Consider the following 24,583-nt stretch of genomic DNA (forward strand, 5'->3'; position numbering starts at 1 on the left):
TCATACACACCGATGTGTGTGGGTCCTTTAGATCCACCACAAGGGATGTGAACCGCTTCTATGTGACTTTCACTGACGACTATAACAAACATGGGTATATCTACTTAATCAAGCACAAGTCAGAAGCCTTTGAAAAGTTCAAAGAGTTTAAACAAGAAGTGGAGAATCAATTGGGCAGGAAAATCAAGATGCTTCGATCTGATTGAGGAGGAGAGTACCTAAGTCTTGAATTCCACGACTACCTAAAGGAATGCAGAATAGTTTCGCAATTGACGCCACCGAGGACACCACAATTGAATGGTGTAGCTGAGAGGTGTAATCGAACCTTGCTGGACATGGTTCATTCCATGATGAGTCGTGCTTCACTGCCTATCTCATTCTGGGGGTATGCCTTACAGACTGCCGCCCATATCCTTAACTTAGTCCCTACGAAGAAGGTTGCCAAAACACCTCACGAGATGTGGACAGGGAAAGCTCCATCGTTGGCACATATCAAGGTTTGGGGCTGCGAGGCTTTTGTAAGACGAGAGGCTCACGACAAGCTCGAACCTCGTAGTGAGCGGTGTATTTTCATCGGCTACCTACAGAAGTCCTTTGGATATCTCTTCTATAGATCAAGTGACAATGTTGTCTTTTTTGCGGGGAGATGGGTTTTTCTGAGAGAGAGAACTCATAAGCCAAGGGGACAGTGGTAGGCAAATCAATCTTGAAGAGATTCAAGAGTCGAGCGATGAAGGAATCTCTTACACTGGCACTCAACCTGAGGAGGAAACTCCGGTTGAGCCAATTGACAGGTCCTTACCTCTTAGACATTCTGATAGAGTTAGGTTTCGACCCCAGTTTTATGGTTTTCATATTACTGTAGAAGGGGATACGTTCATTAGTGATAGCACACTAGTGAATTTGGACGAACCTAACAGCTATAAGGAAGCTATGGCAGGCCCAGAGTCTGCGAAATGGAAAGAGGTGATGGACAACGAGATTCAGTCTATGTATGACAACCAAGTTTGGAATTTGGTTGACCATGTGCCCGGACGTAAGACGGTCGGGTGCAAATGGATCTTCAAGAAGAATATCGACATGGATGGGAATGTGCACACATATAAGGTATGATTGGTTGTGAAGGGCTTTACTCAAACTCCCGGAGTTGACTATGATGAGACCCTCTCACCGGTTGCGAAGATAAATTCTATAAGGGTGATGCTGGCCATTGTTGTATTTCATGATTATGAAATATGGCAGATGGATGTCAAAACCACTTTTCTTAATGGGAAGTTGGCTGATGATGTTAACATGACCCAGCCAGAGGGTTTTGCCAATGCAAATCATCCCAATAGAGTGTGCAAGCTTGAGAAGTCCATTTATGGACTTAAGCAAGTGTCTCGCAGGTGGAATCTTTGTTTTGACGAGAAAATCAAAGAGTTTGGTTTTCTACGAAGCGAGGATGAATCATGTGTATATGTCAAAGCCAGTGGGAGTATAACGATCTTCCTCGTATTGTATTTCGATGACATACTGCTCATAGGAAACGACATCCCGACACTGCAGTAAGTTAAATCCTGGCTCGGGAAGTGCTTCGCTATGAAGGACCTTGGAAAAGATGCATATATTCTGGGAATAAGGATAGTGAGAAATAGGAGTACAAGACTAATAGGACTTAGTCAGAATACTTACTTTGACAAGGTACTAAAACGTTTTAGTATGGAGAATTCCAAGAAAGGGGAGTTACCAATCCAAAGTAATGCCAAGTTGAGTAAGACTCAAAGTCCGAGTACCGAAGCCGAGATAGCAGAGATGAGCCGAGTACCTTACGCTTCCGTAGTTGGCTCGATCATGTATGTTATGACTTGTACTCGCCCTGATGTGGCCTTCGCTTTGAGTATGGTCAGCAGATATCAACGGAACCCTGGCAAAGCACATTGGACCGCAGTCAAGAATATTCTTAAGTACCTTCGGAGGACCAATGAATGGTTTCTAGTCCTCGGTGGGAGTGATGACTTAAAAGTGCAAGGGTATAGTGACGCCAGTTTTCAGACCGACAGGGATAACTACCGTTCACAGTCGGGTTGGGTCTTTACCCTTAATGGAAGAGTCGTGACTTGGAAAAGTTCCAAGCAAGAGACAGTAGCTGATTCAACATGCGAATCAGAGTACATTGCAACGAGCGAATCATCAAAAGAGGCAATATGGATGAAGAATTTCATTGGAGACCTTGGAGTTGTGCCAGCCATACATGAGCCTATGGAAATTTTTTGTGATAATGAAGGAGCGGTTGCCTTGACCAAGGAACCGAGGGATCATGGTAGATCTCGACCTATCGACAAAAAAAATCATTTTATTCGACATCGGGTAGAAGGACTCCTCGTAGTAAAGAGGGTGTCGTCAGAGGATAACCCAACAGATCCACTTACAAAGGGACTGAGTAGGGTTAAGCACTTGCAGCACGCTAGGAGCATTGGGCTGAAGGACGATATTAGTTTAGATTAGATAGTTTAGAAACGTGTAATAGATAAATGTAATTGACATTTGATGATTAAATAAAGGAGTATTATTTACTGTCTTATGTTAATTGTTTAACTATTGTTTCACTTTGCATGTTTTGACTTCCTGAATAATTGAGTTATTTAAGAATAGTCGAATTATTCGAACGGTCCATAGTCGTTCATATGTTGGAAGTAGGTATGAATGAAGACTGTCATGAATTAGTGTGTAGATTGTATGAAAGGTATTAGACACAACAAATTTTTGCTACAACGTTCATGAGTGCTTATGAACAAGTTTTGAGCATTAGAATAAACCCACGCTTGCTGGAATCACTTCATGGAATTTATCACGAGTGATCGCAAGACGATAATATCATATGGTCTTACAACCTAGATATATGGTTTATTGTTTGCTAATTGGTTATGCATTGATAATGCGAAAACGCATCAGTAACTTGATGTTATAAAACGCATTGTTGTGTATGGTTTGATTAGTGAATAGTAAATGCATATAAGTCAAAGTTTATTTGTTCCTTTTATCCTAAGAGGGCAAAAGCGATATCAGGGCCCCTCGATGATTTGATTTAACTTATGTGTCGGGCCCGGTCAGGACTAAATTGATGTGTTCAATTAAGTTCTATGTCAAACGGATCTGAGATCGAGAAAAAAAAAACTGCTGGACAATAAGTATGACTATGTTCCATGTGATTGTCCACACGATATCTATAACAGAGGATCATGCGTTCCCTTATCTAAAGGGCAGGTTGCTAATAAGATCAGAGTTCGACAGCGTCTTTGAGAGCTACGATTGCTTATCTAGTTGTGCTTGCATTTATGGTTACTAGACTTACCCAAGTAGGAGACTGTTGGATTAGTGTCTAAGCCTGTAACCATATTTGGTAAGTATTTGACCCGGTTGTGCATGGTCCTTTTGAGTTGCCTTCACCAAAGCAACTTGACTGGAGAAATGATAGAGAAATAGGTTATTATGGTTTATTAATATATTATAAGAATAATATATTAAAAGAGAAATCATATTTATTTAGTTGACATTGGTCAAAATTTAATTAAGAATAAATTTTGTGATTAAAAGAAGTTAACTAAACTAGGGGGCTGAATTGTAATTATGTGATAGTTGCAAAGTAGGGCAATGGATGCCCTATGGATAGGGTGGACGAATTCAAGGAGATAAGGCCCTAGAATTCGACCATGATAATTAAGGTTTATAGGGTTATCCTTTGGACTGCTTGGTGGGCAAGTAATCAGATAAGGATAAGGACTGAAACCCTAATCCCTACACTTATATAAGGACCCCTTGGCTTAGGAAAATCGGCCACTTGATCCTAGAATATCCTAGAGCCAATTTTCTACCTCTCCCCTCTCTCTCTCTCTCTTGCCTCTCCATTTGCTCATGGTGTTTGTGAGCCATTAGAGGTACTACACTTGTGGTACTTGCTTTCAAAGACAAGAAGATTGAAGATTTGAGTTGTTATTACAATATAACAACAAGAAGTATGTAATCCCTTATACTACCTAGATTTCGAAATACCTAGGAGCATGCTAGGGTTCTTCATGTGTTCATAATGTTTTGTATCTAATTGTGAAAACATAGATCCTAATTAGGGTTGCATGCACACATAAGATTGTTTAAAACCTATCACTTTCCCTGTCACGACGCATTTTAAATTCGTGAGGGCAGCAGATCCCATAAGAAATGTGCAGTTAAGCGTGCCCGGGCGAGATCAATCTAGGGATGGATGACCCCCTGTGAATTTTTCTCTCCGGGCCTCCAAAGCGGACAATATTGTGATATGTGCCAGAGGGGGATGTTACAAATGGTATCAGAGCTAGGACACGGATTGATGTGTTCGACGGGGACGTTGAACCCTATAATGGGGGGGGGGGGGGGGGGGGTGAAGGTAGGTTGCACCTAATCTCACATCGGCTGGGAAGACGAACTAAGCATTCTTTAAAAGGGGTGTGAATACCCTCCCCGTCACAACGCGTTTGAAAGTCGTGGGGCAGCAGATCCCATAAGAACTTTGCAGTTAAGCGTGCCTAGGCGAGAGAAATCCAGGACTGGGTGACCCCCTAAGAAGTTTTCTCTCCGGGAACCCAAAGCGGACAATGTTGTGATACGTGCCAGAGGGGGATGTTACATAAACATAACATTTAAATTAAACATAACATTTAAATTTAAAGCAAAAAATACATTTTTTCCTAAATAACATTATTCATCATCATCGTTACCGTCGTAGATATAATCTGTCAAGTCTTCTTGAAGTTGCCTAGGTTTTTATGCATCTTGAATATCAACTACTCTGTGCAAATATAATATTTTGATGTTCCTGGTTGAAATTGAACGTGTCAGGACTCCGTTGGGATATAATGTTCCATATTTTGTCATTTATCTTTTACTACCATGTTATTCATTATAATACATGCAATATGCATACATAATATATCATAGATCTAAGTACAATGGTCTTGTCACATGTTTTACTATGTCTCGCTTTGACTTTGGAATTCCAAAAACATGTTTCATATCCTTACGTGCTCCTTCTTGTCTTATTTTGAATAATTTTTCTCTTAGTTCCATCGGTGTCAGAATGTCTTCACGAATGTGGAATACACAGGCTATATTTCATTTGTAAGGTAATACCCAAACTTATATTCGTTTGCATTCATTATGAAAGGAGCATATAGAGCCTCTCCTGACAAAAGATCGTCGAATATTGGTGAGTGATCAAGAACATTGACGTTGTATTTGGAACCCGCAAACCCGAAAAAGCATGCCAAATCGATAAATCGTGAGAAGCAACAACCTCTAATACCAACGAAGGTGCACTATGATGACCACTTGCATATTTCCCTTTTCATGCCACTGGACAATTTTTTCATTTCCATTTCTAGTGGGTGCAATCAATGCTTTCAAGCATTTCGGGAAATCCATGTCTTCTTTTCACATGTCTCGTACATTTCTTGCATATCATGTAATGAAGGTTTCCGCAAATAAACGTCACAGAATGTTTCAACAACACCTTTTGACAGTATATACAAACTTTCCCTTACAGTTCATTCAGACATTTTCATATAATCATTCATGGTATCGGATGACTCCCCTATAACCATCAAACGAATGGTCACAACACATTTCTGCAACAATGCGAATCCTTGCATACCTCCAACATCATATATCAATTAGAAAAATCTATACTTAAACATATATTAATTATGTAAAAAAATGTATTAATTTTGTATAAATATATAGTAAATATGTATTAAAATTAAAGAAACAATATTTGTTTTCCAAGGCGTTGGCTATCCGTAGAAATACATTCCTACTTAAACGAAATATTCTTTTGAAATCCTTTGACTCGTAGACATAATTATCCGCAAAGTAATCGCGATATAGACGTTATGGTCCTTCCTCACGATTTTTGTTTAACATCGCACGTCTTGTTAGCACCCAAACCACTTATTTTCAACCATATTTGTATTTTTAACACCCAAACCACTTATTTTCAACCAAAAACAATAGGTATTATAGATATATTTTAATGGTAATTGATATTTGGATATGCATAACGTGTTTGTTAGAAACTCATCTACATCTGGTAACTAATTCCCAAAATGAAACTAATCGTTTCCTAGAAACTAATTTTCGAAATGAAACTAATAGCTGACGCCGCATCGCGCTTGTATACTTCTAGTATAATATAAATTGTACATAATATTAAAAAAAGTTATACCACCGTTATACCACATCGATACCGCAATTTCAAGTAGCGGCACGTAAACGCTATTGTAATTTCAACTAAGATAATTGCTTAGGTATTTATAGGTAAAAAAATATTTATTAATTTTTTTAAAATTAGTGGAGTGCAACATTCAAAAAAGCAACAGACAATCAGAGTACGCGTTTCACCCCGTCTTCCTCACAATGAGAGACTCCACAATGCCTCCCTTAACAATAAAGGGGGAGGGGGCTATTCATGGCGTTATAACGTCGTTATCGTCAACACCTCAGCCATAACGTCGTTGTCTTCAACACCTTAGCCATAACGCCACCTTAACACCCTCGTACCATATGATATAATAGTAATTTTTGAGAGTGAACATAATGTGGTTCAATGCGGTTTTTGGCTGAAACATAGCTGAAAACTGCAACATTGGTTTTTGAAGTTTAGAAACCGTGCAGTTCGGTTTATTTGTGGTACATTTTTTTTTGCTTTTTTACAAAAATGGTCATTGTAAAAAAAAACTTTTCCTTATAATTTGAAATTTGAAGATGAATAAAAATAGATTTTACCAACATCAACCATATGTAACTTATTTATCAGTTTGGGTTGATTATTTATATAAACAACAAACATTTTTTTAAACATACAATAGGTTTATAATACACAACACACATTATATATACGTGAGTTCTGAAATCACACACTCTCATACATACATACATACATACATACACACACACACACACATATATATATATATATATATATATATATATATATATATATACATATATATATATATATATATATATATATATATATATATATATATATATATGTAACACCCAAAGTTTTGAAGGTCAAGAAAAGAAAGGAAAAACTTAATGTTAAGGGGCGACTCGGCGAGTCCAAGGAGGAACTCGGCGAGTCAGAGCGGGATCCGGGTCGAGGAGTAAGTGACCGGCTCGGCGAGTCAGCCAAGGTGACTCGGCGAGTCTGGTCTGTGCATGGAAAATCTTAAATTCGGGACTTGGAGCCTATATAAACGTCTTAATCTTCTTCCTAGGGTTCCTTACTGCCTCTTAAGCCCTGGATATCAAACCCTAGCCGCCATATCCTCTATTTGAGCCATTGATTGCCTTCAAGAGTGCATTAAGCTTGGAGAAAGAAGAAGAATCTTGAGAGTACAAGAAGGTGGCAGTAGATCCGGGATTGGGAAGACATTTCTGAGCTTTTGGAGGTATAAACTAGTTCCTGGACCCGTTTTGCATCTAGATTTATGTGTGGTTGTTGGGGCTCTTTAGCCATAATGATATTATTTTGAGTTAGGAGTCGGATCTTGTAACGACCCAAAAATCACGACTAAAAATTTCTTTTAAAACATTACTAAAACTGGATTTATATAACGTATCATAAGTCAAACATAACTTTCGAGTATTAAATTCAAAACATAATATTATTATCAGAGTCAAACATTCCCAGGCTAACTGACTATGGTGTGTGCTCTGCAATCTTCCCGAGCTCCTCTTTTGAAAACCGAGTACCTGAAACCAAAACTGAAAATCGTAAGCACGAAGCTTAGTGAGCTCCCCCAATCTACCACATAACACACAAAACATATAAACACATATTGGGCCTTGCCCACTGCATCGGACCGAAGTCCGGACTAACGGGGCCTTGCCCCCTACATCGAACCGAAGTCCGAAGCTGGCATCGGACCGAAGTCCGAAGCTAACTGACTGGGGCCTTGCCCCCTCCATCGGACCGAAGTCCGAAGCTGACCATCCGGGACCTTGTCCCCTCCATCGGACCGAAGTCCGAAGCTGACATCGGACCGAAGTCCGAAGCTAACTGACTGGGGCCTTGCCCCCTCCATCGGACCGAAGTCCGAAGCTGACTATCTGGGACCTTGTCCCCTCCATCGGACCGAAGTCCGAAGCTGGCATCGGACCGAAGTCCGAAGCTAACTGACTACAGCATATCATAGCATATCAACTGGCATAAACTCACATATACTGCATACTACATCGGGCCGTAGCCCGGAACACATAACACATAATTCCTGTTTGAGCCACGAAGGCATCAAACATACTAACTGCTGTATCAGATCAACATCCGAAACTACTGCTAGCTAAACGGGCCGGCATTGTGGCCTTAGACCCGTTCCTACTGGAAGGAAACTCACCTGAACTGCTGAGCCCTGCTGATAAACCTCTGGCTGCTACTCGACAATCCCCTGAACCGCTGCTCCTCTAGCTCTCCGAGCTATCAATATACATATAACACTTAGTCTGACCGTCAACTAAGTCAACTCTGGTCAAAGTCAACCTTCCAGGTCAACCCTACTCGCCGAGTCACCCCACTGACTCGCCGAGTTCATAAATCCAAAGTCCTTCCACTCGCGACTCTACTCGCCGAGTCAGCCCCTGACTCGCCGAGTTTACCGATTCCCGATTCCTGTCCTGACCAACTCACTGAGTCCTGGCTCGACTCGCTGACTCGAGTCTTAACTCGAAGGGTTTGGGACCACTCGACTTGACCCGCCGAGTCTAAGAACAGACTCGCCGAGCACACGACAAACTTCATCCAACTCGACGAGTTGTTCATCCAACTCGCCGAGTTCATGCCCATCTTCATCCGACTCGACGAGCTGTTCATCCCACTCGTCGAGTTCCTCCTCATCTTCAAGCTACTCGCCGAGTCCACTCGAAGGACTCGTCGAGTCCACTAAGATCCACTTACATGCAGAGGACTTCCGAGTCATGCATGAGCTCCAAACTATAGATCTACCCTCCCCAAGCCTATTTCCCACGTAAAGTTGCAAACTTTACGTGTAGAGAATGAGATCTAGGCAAAATACACCCATAGCTAGGGTTTTGGACCAAGAGACTCCAATTTCCACTCAATGGCTGATACTTTATGGGATTACATACCAAAATAAACATGGATCTGAGGTAGCAACCTCAGATCTGGACCTCAAGCTCAAGATTGGTCTTAAACATGGCTTAAAAGCCCCACAACTCATAACCAAAGAAGATCTAAAGGAAGGAAACGAATTGATACCTTCCAATGCTCTGAAATGTTCCCCAAACTTCAGATCCAAGGCCACTCCTTGATGCCTCCAAGATTCCCACTCCTTCTTCTTCCTTAAAACCACTCAAAATGGCTAAAAGCTTGAATGAACACAATGGGGGCTTAAAGTGCGGCGTTCTGGGTGCAAGAGGCTGTAAAGGAGCCCTAGGAAGAAGATTAAGATGCTTAAATAGGCTCCAAGCCCCGGATTTAGGGTTTTCCTCGCACAGACCAGACTCGCCGAGTCCACTTAGCCGACTCGTCGAGTTGGTCACTTTCTTATCGACCCGGATCCCGCTCCGACTCGCCGAGTCCTTCCTTTGACTCGTCGAGTCCCTCTTAAATTTAGGGTTTCCTTTACTTTCTTGGCTTTCAAAATCTTGGGTGTTACAACTCTCCCCCACTTAAACTGAACTTCGTCCTCGAAGTTTACTATGGCCCACCGCCTGCGATCTGCCTCCAATACCCAACACCAGCCGCCTACCTGCGCTGGTCTTCCACCCGGTCCAATTAATCCACCGATATCTGAGTTACCGGACTCCCACCGGTCACTACACTCCATCACTATCTCCTAGTCGCTTCCAGCGACTCCTGAAGATACTTCGACTATCTATAACTGTTCTATCCATTCTGCCGCTCATACTGAAACGATGCTGCTGGAACCAACTTGCTTATCTCCCATCTGATTACTCAACTCCTACTAACTCAAGCCTTCCATCCTGAAAGAAAAGCTACCTGCCTAGCTATCCTTATAGATCACTTACGCTTGGCAGAAGGCTCAACTGATCTTGCTGAGAGGGACTTGCCAATTCCAAATCAACCAACTATACCGTCAGCACTTGCATTCCAACGCAAAAACAATACTGACCCAGAACCCTGAAACCTTCCAAACACTGAACTTCCTGCAATACTGAACATGCCTGAAACACTAAACTGCCCGAAACGCTGAACCGACTGAGACGCTGAACGGCCTGAAACACTGAACTGACTGAAACATTGAGCTACCGGAAACACTGAACTCCAACCCAACTGTGGAGTCAAGGGACTCCTCCCTTAGTCGCTTCCACGACTTCTGAACGAAATCTTCCTCTAGGACTAGTTTCCACTAGCTATTCTGTCACTGCGGCTCTAGCAACCTTCCGATCCAACCGATCGGGTCCATACGTCACATCCTGACATCATCAATTCCACGACAAAAATCATGATGGCTCTCAGACTGACGGTAGCCCGCGATATACCCGAACCCCCAACGGTCCACTGCTACTCTGATCTCATAACTGATGTGACGATCTATAGCCCAAATTGCTGACTTAGCCATAATTGATCCCTTTGGGGAAATCCGAAAGCTAACCCGTGGATTCCCATATCCTCACTGCTGCACCCGAACTGGTGAGTACTACTGCTTCCCCGCGTCTAACACGCGCTCATGCTACCTACCAATAAAAGACTGCGACTACGCTCGCGGACTTACAACTCTCTGATGCTACCTGGCTGCTAGTGAATGCTACGGCTACCCCCGCAGACTTACAACACCACTACTACCATCTGACTGCTAGTGAATGCTACGGCTACCCCCGCAGACTTACAACACTACTACTGACTCAAGAACATCCTGACTATCCCTAGTCCCGCTAGTGATTCCTCATCCCGATTTCGAAAAAAACAGTCCTTAGACTTTGAATTCTGCATCATCCTCGACATCTTATATCCTTGATATACTTAGCGCTTCGTCGAGGAATCCTTCGGCTTGGTTCCCAAACCAACCGTCTACTAATCCGGATACAAGAAGCTATTGTTGGGAAGTTTCCAACCTCCCAAGTCCTGAATCTACGCAACCTGCATGCTGCCTCAGACACTGGCTACTAATACGAAAACATCTCTTGTTACCCGTTCAGGATCTTCATTCCGACTCTCATGCGTCCGACAGGTGGTCCTCCAATCCTGGATTCCCAACCAGCTTCTAACCATCTCGATTACATGAACTAACTGCTGGGAAAAGTTCTCGAACTCCCCAAATTCTGAACTTCTCAATCCATCCAAAACTGTGCTACTACCATTTCTTCTCAGAGGCCGCACACTCATCCTGAGTCTACGAGACTCTTATCCATGTATCCCCGGAGGGTTCTCCCCCACTTCGATCCTGCTTACCCCTTGTTGCTTCACACTCAAAAGAGATCCCGATCTTTGCTGCCATTCTATAATCATTCTGCTAAGGAACCCAGGCCTGCCATAGCTAGGGATCTAACCAATCCATCTCTAACACTATGCCACTCCGAACTAGCGAGACGCACCAAATCCCTTCCAAGCATGCTACACTTACCGCAACCTAGATAACCCGTTCTATTGGGGAGCAACCGCTGACTATTAATCTAAAATCAAGGTATGCAAAAGGCATATAACTCATTCACCAGCAGGTAGCATAATACTCATAGATACATGCTTACTAACATCGATGCAATACCATAACCATAGAGTTACTACAAAGGAAGGAATTCAACATCATACCTAAGATCTAGTGTGGCTCGATCTTGACTTCCTGTGAAACGATGGGTGCCTGCCCCTGAACTCTCTCCACCACCAAGACGGGACAGCGAGACCTGAAATGACCCGGCTGATGACAATGAAAACATCTCTGATCCTGCTTACAATCCCGATAAACATGCCCCCTTTCCCCGCACTTGAAACACCTGAACTTGTGACAAGCAAACCCATGAGTTCCTCCACACTTACCACACACCTCTAGATCCTCTTGACCTTCAGCGCCCAAGTCAGCTGAGTAGGACTCCACACTTCTCCCCAATCTCCCTGCGGCACATGCTCGCTTCCTTTTTCCGAGTTGCCCAACCAAACCAATCTCCTGCTCCTGAGTGACCCCGACTACTCCATCAACCGCATGACGAGCAGCTGGTTGTCCCTGGAACTTAACGGCCATACGACTAGTGACCCGCTCGATGATGTTGGGTAACTCCTCACGAATGACTAGCGAAACCTCATTAGATACCCAATCATGCAAGGGTCTCTCCCGGAGGCAGGGTGCCCCACTCACTCCTGACCCCTGATGGCAAAAGTCAGAAATGGAATCCCCCCCTCGGATGGATCTCCGATCTCCATAAGAACCGGGCTCTAGACGAGCCCCAAACTGCCCTGAAATTATCTCGGGCCTAGAGGCCTCAAGATGACTGTCCATAAGCTCCACGATGGCCTCTCTAACTGAACCAAAAATCACTGGAGTCTGATCAATGATGCTGCGTACAATTTCTGTGGAAATGAAATCCCTCATCTTATCATCAAGCTGCCCGGCTCTAAAGCCCGAGCCAGACCCCTCCTCGACACCTGAACCGCTAACTGGTATCTCGCGCAACGTCACCATGCTGAAAATATAACAAAATCCTGATCAATTTACATACTACTGCTGAGGAATTTCTCACTCACTACCCCATTCCAGGTTTCGTCTTGGCCCCTCTTGAATCGAGTACGGATCCTCTGCTTTCAGTAGTATGGGCCCCTACTACCTTCCACATCTATCCATACTTTCCTCAAGAGTTACCTCAACTCCACCCAGTCCCCTTTACTCTTCTACTGATCTCTGCTACTCTCATCCTAGGCTTGCCCTAGGGAACCTCCGATTCTACCCAAACAGTCCTCAGCTGCTGAAGGCCTCCTTGTAATGCCAATTAGCCACCACCTGAATACCATCACATATAACGAGGCTCGGATAATCCTTCGAGTAAAAGTCTTGTCCCTACAACGGTTGGACTCAGACAAGAGCTGCGCAATAGGGCCAAATCCAGCACTCTGAGATTATTCGACCCTGATCACATGTGATGTGATGTATTCACCTAATGGCTAACTCCCATCGCTCAGAGTCCCACAAAGCACAAAGCAAGCAGCATTCGGATAAAGGAAACATACTCAGGCAAAACAATTCTCATAACAAGAAACTGCACTAGCATACAATGCTAAGCTCATGCTATCAGGCATAACCTACACAGGCTATCCTACTGCTGTCTACTCAATACTAGCATGCAATTCTCATAAAGCTGAACACATAAAGCAGGCACATAAGGCATCATCCTAGATCCTTAGTCCTATTCTAGCATGCTGTTCTACTGAAGCTGGAACCGAAACTGAAACTGAAACTGATACTGATAATCATAATATAACTTGTATGGGTAAATTGGGAGTACTTACTTGAGCTCGGCTGATTGCATGCACCACACCCTTTTCTCTTTTCAAAACTCTTTTTGCTTTTTCTAAAATTGTTTTCTTTTCTCAAAATTCTTTTGTAATTACGATTTTTCTTTTGAAACTAAATACCACTTCCTTAGTTTGAGTTCAGACACACTCAGGAGTGCGCCCGAATCCCTCAAACCAAGGCTCTGATACCAACTTGTAACGACCCAAAAATCACGACTAAAAATTTCTTTTAAAACATTACTAAAACTGGATTTATATAACGTATCATAAGTCAAACATAACTTTCGAGTATTAAATTCAAAACATAATATTATTATCAGAGTCAAACATTCCCAGGCTAACTGACTATGGTGTGTGCTCTGCAATCTTCCCGAGCTCCTCTTTTGAAAACCGAGTACCTGAAACCAAAACTGAAAATCGTAAGCACGAAGCTTAGTGAGCTCCCCCAATCTACCACATAACACACAAAACATATAAACACATATTGGGCCTTGCCCACTGCATCGGACCGAAGTCCGGACTAACGGGGCCTTGCCCCCTACATCGAACCGAAGTCCGAAGCTGGCATCGGACCGAAGTCCGAAGCTAACTGACTGGGGTCTTGCCCCCTCCATCGGACCGAAGTCCGAAGCTGACCATCCGGGACCTTGTCCCCTCCATCGGACCGAAGTCCGAAGCTGACATCGGACCGAAGTCCGAAGCTAACTGACTGGGGCCTTGCCCCCTCCATCGGACCGAAGTCCGAAGCTGACTATCTGGGACCTTGTCCCCTCCATCGGACCGAAGTCCGAAGCTGGCATCGGACCGAAGTCCGAAGCTAACTGACTACAGCATATCATAGCATATCAACTGGCATAAACTCACATATACTGCATACTACATCGGGCCGTAGCCCGGAACACATAACACATAATTCCTGTTTGAGCCACGAAGGCATCAAACATACTAACTGCTGTATCAGATCAACATCCGAAACTACTGCTAGCTAAACGGGCCGGCATTGTGGCCTTAGACCCGTTCCTACTGGAAGGAAACTCACCTGAACTGCTGAGCCCTGCTGATAAACCTCTGGCTGCTACTCGACAATCCCCTGAACCGCTGCTCCTCTAGCTCTCCGAGCTATCAATATACATATAACACTTAGTTTGACCGTCAACTAAGTCAACTCTGGTCAAAGTCAACCTTCCAGGTCAACCCTACTCGCCGAGTCACCCCACTGACTCGCCGAGTTCATAAATCCAAAGTCCTTCCACTCGTGACTCTACTCGCCGAGTCAGCCCCTGACTCGCCGAGTTTACCGATTCCCGATTCCTGTCCTGACCAACTCACTGAGTCCTGGCTCGACTCGCTGACTCGAGTCTTAACTCGAAGGGTTTGGGACCACTCGACTTGACCCGCCGAGTCTAAGAACAGACTCGCCGAGCACACGACAAACTTCATCCAACTCGACGAGTTGTTCATCCAACTCGCCGAGTTCATGCCCATCTTCATCCGACTTGACGAGCTGTTCATCCCACTCGTCGAGTTCCTCCTCATCTTCAAGCTACTCGCCGAGTCCACTCGAAGGACTCGTCGAGTCCACTAAGATCCACTTACATGCAGAGGACTTCCGAGTCATGCATGAGCTCCAAACTATAGATCTACCCTCCCCAAGCCTATTTCCCACGTAAAGTTGCAAACTTTACGTGTAGAGAATGAGATCTAGGCAAAATACACCCATAGCTAGGGTTTTGGACCAAGAGACTCCAATTTCCACTCAATGGCTGATACTTTATGGGATTACATACCAAAATAAACATGGATCTGAGGTAGCAACCTCAGATCTGGACCTCAAGCTCAAGATTGGTCTTAAACATGGCTTAAAAGCCCCACAACTCATAACCAAAGAAGATCTAAAGGAAGGAAACGAATTGATACCTTCCAATGCTCTGAAATGTTCCCCAAACTTCAGATCCAAGGCCACTCCTTGATGCCTCCAAGATTCCCACTCCTTCTTCTTCCTTAAAACCACTCAAAATGGCTAAAAGCTTGAATGAACACAATGGGGGCTTAAAGTGCGGCGTTCTGGGTGCAAGAGGCTGTAAAGGAGCCCTAGGAAGAAGATTAAGATGCTTAAATAGGCTCCAAGCCCCGGATTTAGGGTTTTCCTCGCACAGACCAGACTCGCCGAGTCCACTTAGCCGACTCGTCGAGTTGGTCACTTTCTTATCGACCCGGATCCCGCTCCGACTCGCCGAGTCCTTCCTTTGACTCGTCGAGTCCCTCTTAAATTTAGGGTTTCCTTTACTTTCTTGGCTTTCAAAATCTTGGGTGTTACAGATCTGGAGTTGCTACTTCAGATCCAAGTGTGTTATGGACTGGAGAAGCATAAAGTATCAGCCCTTGAGTCGATTTTGAAGCCCCTTGGCCTTAAACCCTAGTTTATGGTGCTTTTTGCCTAGATCTCCCTCTCTACACGTAAAGTTTGCAACTTTACGTGGGGGATAGGCTTGGGAAGGGTAGATCTATAGTTTGGAGTCCATGCATGACTCGAAAGTCCTATGCATGTATGTAGATCTCAATGGACTCGACGAGTCCTTCGAGTGGACTCGACGAGTAGCTTGAAGATGAGGAGGAACTCGACGAGTGGGATGAACAGCTCGTCGAGTCAGATGAAGATGGGCATGAACTCGACGAGTTGGATGAACAACTCGGCGAGTTGGATGAAGATTACCTTGTGCTCGGCGAGTCTGTTCTTAGACTCGGCGAGTCAGGTCGCGTAGTCCCAAACCTTTTGAGTTAAGACTCGAGTCAGCGAGTCGAGCAAGGACTCAGTGAGTTGGACAGGATAGGATTCGGGAATCAGTAGACTCGGCGAGTCAGGGGCTGACTCGGCGAGTCAAGTCGCGATTGGAAGGACTTTGAGCATAAGAACTCGGCGAGTCAGTAAGTGGACTCGACGAGTAGGGTTGACCTGGAAGGTTGACTTTGACCAGGACTTTGACTTTGACAAGAGTTGACTTAGTTGACCTTTGAAGGATAGTTAGACTAAGTGTTATGTTGATATTGGTAGCTCGGGGAGCTAGTGGAGCAGCAGTTCGGAGTTAGTGGTCAGGTAGCGGTCAAAGGAATTAGCAGCAACAGTTCAGCGGTATCAGGTGAGTTTCCCTTTGTGTGAATGGGTCTAAGGCCACAATGTCGGCCCATGTAGTTATGAGTAGAAGACCCAGGGGTTAGCCCTAGGCACAGTATGCTAGTATGATATTCGGGACGAGGTCCAATGATAGAGGGCGGGTGCCCAAGGAATGGTTTAAATGATAGTTTATACTTGTTGTCTGTGTGATACTTGTATGTGCCTGGTAGGGAGGTGAGTGTGGGCGAGGTCCCGTACCTCACCAATAGCAGAGTGTGGATGGTGTTCCATATCTCAGTAGCAGCATAGCAGGGGCGAGGCCCAAGTTAGGGAAGGAGTGAGGGTGGGCTGGGCTCGTACCTCACTATCATCAGGAGTATGGACGGGGTTCCATGACTCATCAGTAGCAGGACAAGGGCGGGGCCCAGAGATAGGCGAGGCCTTAGAACAAGAGTCGTTAGTATATGTTTAGCTTATGTGATGTTATGTGATATGTGTATGTGCTATTATATGTCAGTGGGCGGGGCCCTGTGACAGGCGAGGCCTAAGTGAAACAGATATGTATCCGAGCGGGGCTCGAAGCCAGGCGGGGCCTGGGGTGGCGGGGCCGTTGTAGCGGGCGAGACCCGAGGTAGGGGGCGAGGCCCAGGATAGCGGGCGTGGCCCGGTATGTGCAGTATGTGGTTATGCATGGTATGTGGTAGGGTAAGGAACTCACTAAGCTTCGTGCTTATAGTTTTCAGTTTTGTTTTCAGGTACTTCCAGTAGCGGAGGGAAGAGCTCGGGGTGATCGCATGGCACACACCATAGTTTAGACAGCCTAGGAATATTTACTCTGATAACGAATATGTATTTTGGAAACTAATACTTTGTTTATGTTTTGAAATGATGAATTTGCTTAATGTAATGTTTTATTAAAAGAAATTTTTAGTCTTGAATTTTGGGACGTTACAAGTTGGTATCAGAGCCTTGGTTTGAGGGTTTCGGGCATGCTCTCGGGTGTACCTGAACTCAAACTGAGGGGTCGGATGAAAAGTTTTCAAAAATGAAAAGACAGTTTCGTAAAAAGATTTTTGAGATATTCGGCCATTTTGGCAGAGTTTGTTGCATCCGCTCCTCTCACGCCCCTGCTTAAACCTGACAATGAGATCCGTCCAATTGCAATAGGCACTATAAGGAGACGTCTGGTTTCCAAGGTTGCCATGAAAGGTGTGGGTAAAGAAATAGACAAGTACCTTAATGATTCTCGGTTCGGGGTTGGTGTGTCCGGGGGTGCTGAGGTTGTGTTACACAATGCCAATAGGGTGTTGAGTCGACACCATGTTGATGGGTCTCTTGCAATGCTGACAATGGATTTCTCGAATGCCTTTTAACCTAGTGGATAGATCAATATTGTTCCATGAGGTTAAGAGGATGTGCTCTTCTATTTCTTTGTGGGTGAATTTCTTGTACGGGCAAGCAACGAGACGTTATATCGGAGACCAACATATATGGTCTGCCACTGAGGTGCAACAAGGCGACCCCTTAGGCCTTCTTCTTTTTGCCCTCGTTTTGCACTCACTTGTGCACAAGATTAGAGACAACTGTAAGCTCCTTCTCCATGCTTGGTATCTATATAATGGGACTGTTATTGGGGATTCAGAGAAGGTGGCTAAAGTGTTGAACGTTATTCGGGTGAACGGTCCAGGCTTGGGTCTTGAGTTTAACATCAAGCAAATGAAGATTTTTTTGGCCCTTTTGAGATGGTAGGAAGCTTCGTGCCGATTTATTCCCAACGGATATAGGGAGACCTTCTTTGGGGGCGAAGCTCCTTGGGGGGCTGTTAGCAGAGACACATGGTTTATTAGCGGGCTGGCCATGAAGAGAGCGGTCAATGTTGTTGATTTGATGGGTTTTTTTCCACAACTATGTGACCCGCAAAGTGAACTCCTTTTGCTTCGATCATGTATGGGCATTGCAAAACTTTTCTTTGGTTTAAGGACATGTCATTCGGTGCACATAGAAGAGGCAACTTTGTTCTTTGACAACGGATTGCACAGGTCTATCGAGGATATGGTGGTATGTGGAGGCCCCTTCTTTGGAGACATCCAATGGATTCTGGCTTCCTTACCTATTCGTTTCGGTGGTTTGGGTTTGTCCTTGGCATACGATGTTTCCTCCTACGCATTTGTAGTCTTGAAGGTCCAATCTTGGGCATTACAAGACCACATCTTACGTAACAATGGCATATGTGGTATGGAATCTGATTACCTATGTGTTATGACTCGTCTGCGCGATACGATTCCGAGATTCGACTGTAGCGGTTTCACTAATAAGGACATCGTCCCCTAAATCCCAAAAAGCATTGGCGTGTGCCCTTTTTAGCAAAATCGTCAAAGATATAGAAATCGACTTCGACATGACTGTTAGACAGAAAGTAGTTTTGAGTGTCTTCGAGCACCTCATGCTCAGGATTTTCTGCTAACTATCCTCATTGATTCCCTTGACCAGCATATGTCTCTTGTGGAGTACCGAACTATCCTTCGTTACTGCCTCATGATTCCTCTATTCTCAATTGACAAGATATGCCCAATTTGCCACAATGCATGTTTGGACACCTTTATGAAACATACAGTTCATTGTAGAGAGTTCCCTGGTTTCAAATACAGACATGATGTGGTTAGGGATGTTCTCTTTGATGCTTGTCGGTGTGCTGGTATTTCTACGAAGAAAGAAGCGCCAACGAACTTTTTGACGGACCCACAAGATGAAAGATCCACACTTAAATCGGCTGACATTTTGGTCTTTAGATGGGTAGGAGGGAAGCACACATGTGTGGATCTTACTGGGGTCTCTCCTCTCGTCGATTTGAGGAGTAGGGGTTTCACAGCAGGGCACGCTGCTTTGAAAGCCGATGCGTGCAAAGTGGCAAAGCACGAGAATGCATGTATAGAAAATCAACATGTGTTTGTACCTTTTGCATTTGATACATTTGGTTTTCTCGCATCAGAGGCGATGGAGCTCCTCAACAGAGTCCAACAGGTCATTAATTCTAATGTCATATCTCCTAGATTCACAAATGTTGTTTTCAAATGAATTAGTTTTGTCATCCAGAAAGGGCTAGTGGCGCAACTTATTGCCCGTTTGCCTTCCATCAATATGTATTGAACTATATTATTCTGAAAAAAAAAATTGAAGTTGTAAAATAACATCATAAATAAATCAAGAAAACCTTATCGTCTCTTACATAGTTACATAGACAATCCATTTATGTGATGGATTAAAGTAAAATACATATAAATTTTAGTACCCTTATTAAACCAGGCCCAGTCCGTATATGATTCAAGCCCATTCAAATTCCACCATCTGAAATAGGTTCTGCAACTTATATAAACATATGTTTTAGGGTTCAATAAAAAGAGATCATCGAAGAGGGTGTGCGGCTGCGAGTGAGGAGGAGAGGCGCAGTTCAACCGGACGAGACTACCGGAGATCTCCAAGTCGTCACTACAACGCAACCATGGTATGCTCCTTCTCTTCTGTATCTTACTTACAGAAACATTCATTCGAATGCCATTTTGAATTTGATGGCTTCTGCTCTTATGTCCAGTTCATGAAATTTATCCATTATTTGTAATCTGCAAGTTATTTGATCTTGATGATCCGTTTATCGTTCGATTATGAAAATGTTATGCGATCTACAAACAGTTTTGGTTTTGTTTGGCATACTGTTGGACTTCGAGGCCTTCAACTATACACTTTACGTAGTTTCGTATCCATCGTGAATCTGTTAGGTTTTATGATAGTTTGTCTTGAAATTAGCCGAGTCTGTTACTTAAAACAAATGCGATGTTTGTGTTAAAACATCTTTCTACTCGAAGTGAAGTTGACATTTATGGATTTGTAGGTCGTGTATTGGGATTTATGCCATTTGAACTCTTAGAATATGTTTACTGACATTGTTTTGTTCTCTATTAAAGGCGAGGGGTTTGAAGAAGCACATGAAGAGGCTCAATGCGCCTAAGCATTGGATGCTCGATAAACTTGGTGGTGCTTTCGTAAGTTACTCTTTCTGAACTCTTAGTTCTTGTCATTTCTGTAATTGATTTTCTCATTGGTGATTACATGTTATTTAATCTTCTTACTTGTTGTATTCAAGGCTCCCAAACCTTCATCTGGACCACACAAATCAAGGGAATGCTTGCCCTTGATCCTGATCCTTCGTAACAGGTTGAAATATGCTTTGACTTATCGTGAGGTTCAATCTATTCTGATGCAAAGGCATGTGCTTGTTGACAACAAGGTCAGGACTGACAAAACTTACCCTGCTGGTTTCATGGGTGAGTAGACTATTCACAGCTTTATACAACTGAATGGATACAGACACTGATTAGAAATTCTTTGCTTTTCTTAACACAATAGATGTTGTCTCCATTCCCAAAACAAATGAGAACTTCCGTCTTCTTTATGACACCAAAGGAAGATTCAGACTCCACTCAGTCAGGGATGAAGAATCCAAGGTTTGTTTTTTTTTTTTTCAGATTACATTATCTGATCAAAGTAAAAGTTTTTTTTTGTCTAAAAAGATATTTCTTTTTTGCAGTTTAAATTGTGCAAGGTAAGATCAGTCCAATTTGGGTCAAAGGGGATTCCATACATCAACACATACGATGGAAGAACAATCCGTTACCCTGACCCTTTAATCAAAGCTAATGACACCATTAAACTTGATCTGGATTCCAACAAGATTGTTGATTTCATCAAATTTGATGTGGGAAATGTTGTGATGGTGACTGGAGGAAGAAACACAGGGCGTGTTGGAATCTTGAAGAACAGGGAAAAACATAAGGGAAGCTTTGAAACTGTTCACATTCAAGATTCAACAGGTCATGAATTTGCTACTCGTTTGGGCAATGTGTTCACCCTTGGAAAGGGAACAAAGCCATGGGTGTCTCTCCCCAAGGGCAAGGGTATTAAGTTGACCATCATTGAGGAAGCTAGGAAGAGGCAAGCTGCTGTTGCTGCAACTGCTTAGATCTTTTAATGATTTTCGAGATTTTATTGCTTTTCATAGTTTTTGTTATGTTATAATTATCATTGTTAAACTTTTTTCAATTGCATTTGGTACAATTTTTGTTATGGAAGTGTTGAATTTTGCTACCTTTGTTTTGGTATGTTTCTAATTCCATGACATAAATGAAATGAAGTAGATTAATTAATTAATGATTAATGATATACAATATACATATAGTACATTTTAGAATGCGTTGTATATGTTACATGAATACATGGTGTTGATGTATAACAGAAGATGATGGTTTTAGAATTTGTCTACAGGGATTCCATCTCTAACCATTTCATAAACTTTAGTTTCCCTGGTTTTTCCTAACCCTGCAGTGAAATGAAGCTTTGTATCTTCACGTGCAATGCATGTGACTTTGACCCATAACATTCCTTTAGTCTTGAGTCCTTCAATTTCGCTTAGTTTTGCTTTCTCAAGATGAGCTGTGACGCTGTTTGAGAACCTTAAAATAGACGAGTCTCTGTAAGTGACTTCACAGAATTTAGGGAGTGTAACTGTAAGCTTTTTTGTTGCTTCGTCCAATTCATATTTTTTCACTTCTCTAGGGAATAAACCAGAGGGTAAATCATACTCTTTTAGCACTTCAGGCAATGGCTTTTGCTTCTTTTCTGTATGCAATTGCAAATCATAATTCAAAATTACAAAAGAAAAAAAAAAACCCTAATTGTCATTGAGACAAACCTGTCGCATTTTTCACTATCTTCTTTGCTCCTTTACCCATATTTTTTGGCACATCCTAACCAGAAAACAGGAAAGCTTTTAGTATTTGAGGCTAAGAAATAAATTGTAATCAAATTCATAAAATCTGTTGAGTATTATTAATATTATTTCCGTGTATATGGAAACCTCATTTTGATTCATAAAATAAAAGAAAGATTATTACAGATTCATTCATAGAAGAGATTGAATTAGATAGCAATTGAATGTACATCCAGAATCGAAAATCAGATGATAATTATTATTTAAATAATTATGGAATTCAATCATAAATTCTAATCCAAATCGTGAAATACAATCATTGGTTTCGTTTTACATGGATACATAAAATGGAAATGAATTATGTGTAGAGAGAGATTAAAAGAAGAAGTTACATTGATATCTTTGCCGACGTTACTTATCTCTTTGGCTTGGCTATTAAACCAAAAACCCATAAGCGAATCCATGTTTTGTTTTCTTGATCAAGTTCTGGATATGAATATGGTTTTGGATTTTTTTTTTAATTTCTCTCCCAAGTTTCAAGTTTTGAGAGAGAATGTTGGGTTTTGGGTTGAAATTTGAGAGATTATGATGATGATTTACATTTCAGCGAGTTTTCAGCTGTTATCGATTTCATACTCCCTCCAATTTTTATTTTTGCTTTAGCCTTTTAAGAGTTGAGATGTTATTAATTTAATAAGGGTGCAAATAAACCTCCATCTTTTTTTGGTCCATGTTTCATTCACATTCTTTGGCATTGTTTATTTTATATTTTGCCCTTATAAGTTAATAATTTAATTTGGAGGTAATTACAAATTTAGCATAATTTTTTTAATGTTTTTTTTTTATAAAACAGCCAAAAATTAAGAGTTTTCATAAAATAGTCAGAAACTGCGGATGAGCTTCACATATGACGGAAGCTCATCCGCGATTTCTTGTACTCAACTTTAGTTTTGTCAAATCCGGATAAACATGTCTTTGAATTTGTCTGCTGGGCTGCGGTTTAATGGCCTCATCTTCAACTTCGGCCAACTTTATATTTTTTTTCCTTTTATTTATAAAATGATGAAATCGCAGATGGCATTTGGCCATCTAGGATTTCCTCTTATCTTAGCTTTGCTTTTGCGGCTTTGGTTTTTTCTATTTTTGTAATCCAATGTAAGTTTTATTACAGTACTATAGTCTAAAATCATACAAGCTACTAGTACAGGTTCATGAGCTACCATATAACAACAAAAAAAATCAAATAATATAAAGGAAACCGAAGATAGCATATAACCATCTGTAATGGATAATATGGAAATTGGAGATTTTTTTATTTGTTCTACACACTTACCAAGTTATAAACTAAATTATTTATTTATTTTATTTGTTATTATTATTATTATTATTATTATTATTATTATTATTTGTAGATTTTAACATATTATATTATTAGATAAGTACGGCACAATACATTCCGAATATTACAAGTAATGGATATTATTAATATTTATTTTATTTTAAAAAAATGGGCATTCATATTTACAATAGGCTCCCTAAAGATGGTTCATCATTTGTTTAAAATACAGAAACGCCTTGTCTTTGCAAATGATGTGGCTGAAATCATCGGGATTTTAACATTTCACTCAACTATTGATACTTGATAGAGAAGGTTGTTGATACAAGGAGATTGAGATGGTTTGCAATTTTTTTAAAAAATTTGTCATTATCAACCTTATGCTCCCCTCCACTATTAGTTTTGTTTTAAAAGTTGAAATCATATTGCCAAAGGTGCTGTTATCTGCATTTTTTAAGATGGTATATATACATAATTTGTTCTTTTAGGTCAATATCAATATTTCTAATAGAATATAACATAACTTTTTAGAGCGTATAATTTGTCCCCCTCTTATATTACTTGTAGCTGTTTTTTGAACTTCTTTGCGTGGTATTGTTGGGGTCGTCTTTATTTCCACGTGTATACCGCTTGTGTCATATGGGATTGTTTGTGGGTTTGACGATGATGAAAATTTTATTATTATTAAAGATCTCAATTAGAGGGTGTTTGGCTTTGCTTTTAAAACAACTTTTGGACTTTTAATTTTTTCAAAAAATTAAAAAAGTCCAAAAAATGTTTGCCAAAATAGAAAAGTCCTTTTAAATTAACTTTTAACCATGCCTAAAAAGAAGCTTTTTAAAAAGTCATAAAATCTCATCTTTTTGTGACTTTTGACTT

At 41.9% G+C, this 24,583-nt stretch overlaps 2 protein-coding genes across 2 annotated transcripts; one reads left to right on the forward strand and one right to left on the reverse strand.

The window, feature by feature from the left end:
* Positions 1-19,952: 19,952 nt before the first annotated feature.
* Positions 19,953-21,746, forward strand: LOC111890752 (40S ribosomal protein S4). The gene is made up of 5 exons (XM_023886839.3): positions 19,953-20,109; positions 20,567-20,644; positions 20,746-20,926; positions 21,009-21,106; positions 21,190-21,746. The coding sequence occupies exons 1-5, from the start codon at positions 20,107-20,109 to the stop codon at positions 21,619-21,621; spliced, it is 792 nt and encodes a 263-aa protein (XP_023742607.1). The 5' UTR covers positions 19,953-20,106; the 3' UTR covers positions 21,622-21,746.
* A 151-nt stretch (positions 21,747-21,897) lies between these two features.
* On the reverse strand, positions 21,898-23,036 carry LOC111890753 (uncharacterized protein At5g01610). The gene is made up of 3 exons (XM_023886840.3): positions 22,761-23,036; positions 22,351-22,405; positions 21,898-22,277 (listed from the first exon to the last, which is right to left on the reverse strand). The coding sequence occupies exons 1-3, from the start codon at positions 22,830-22,832 to the stop codon at positions 21,907-21,909; spliced, it is 498 nt and encodes a 165-aa protein (XP_023742608.1). The 5' UTR covers positions 22,833-23,036; the 3' UTR covers positions 21,898-21,906.
* Positions 23,037-24,583: the final 1,547 nt, after the last annotated feature.

The sequence above is a fragment of the Lactuca sativa genome, chromosome 5 (assembly GCF_002870075.4).
Source record: "Lactuca sativa cultivar Salinas chromosome 5, Lsat_Salinas_v11, whole genome shotgun sequence".
In the NCBI taxonomy this organism is placed as follows: domain Eukaryota; kingdom Viridiplantae; phylum Streptophyta; class Magnoliopsida; order Asterales; family Asteraceae; genus Lactuca; species Lactuca sativa.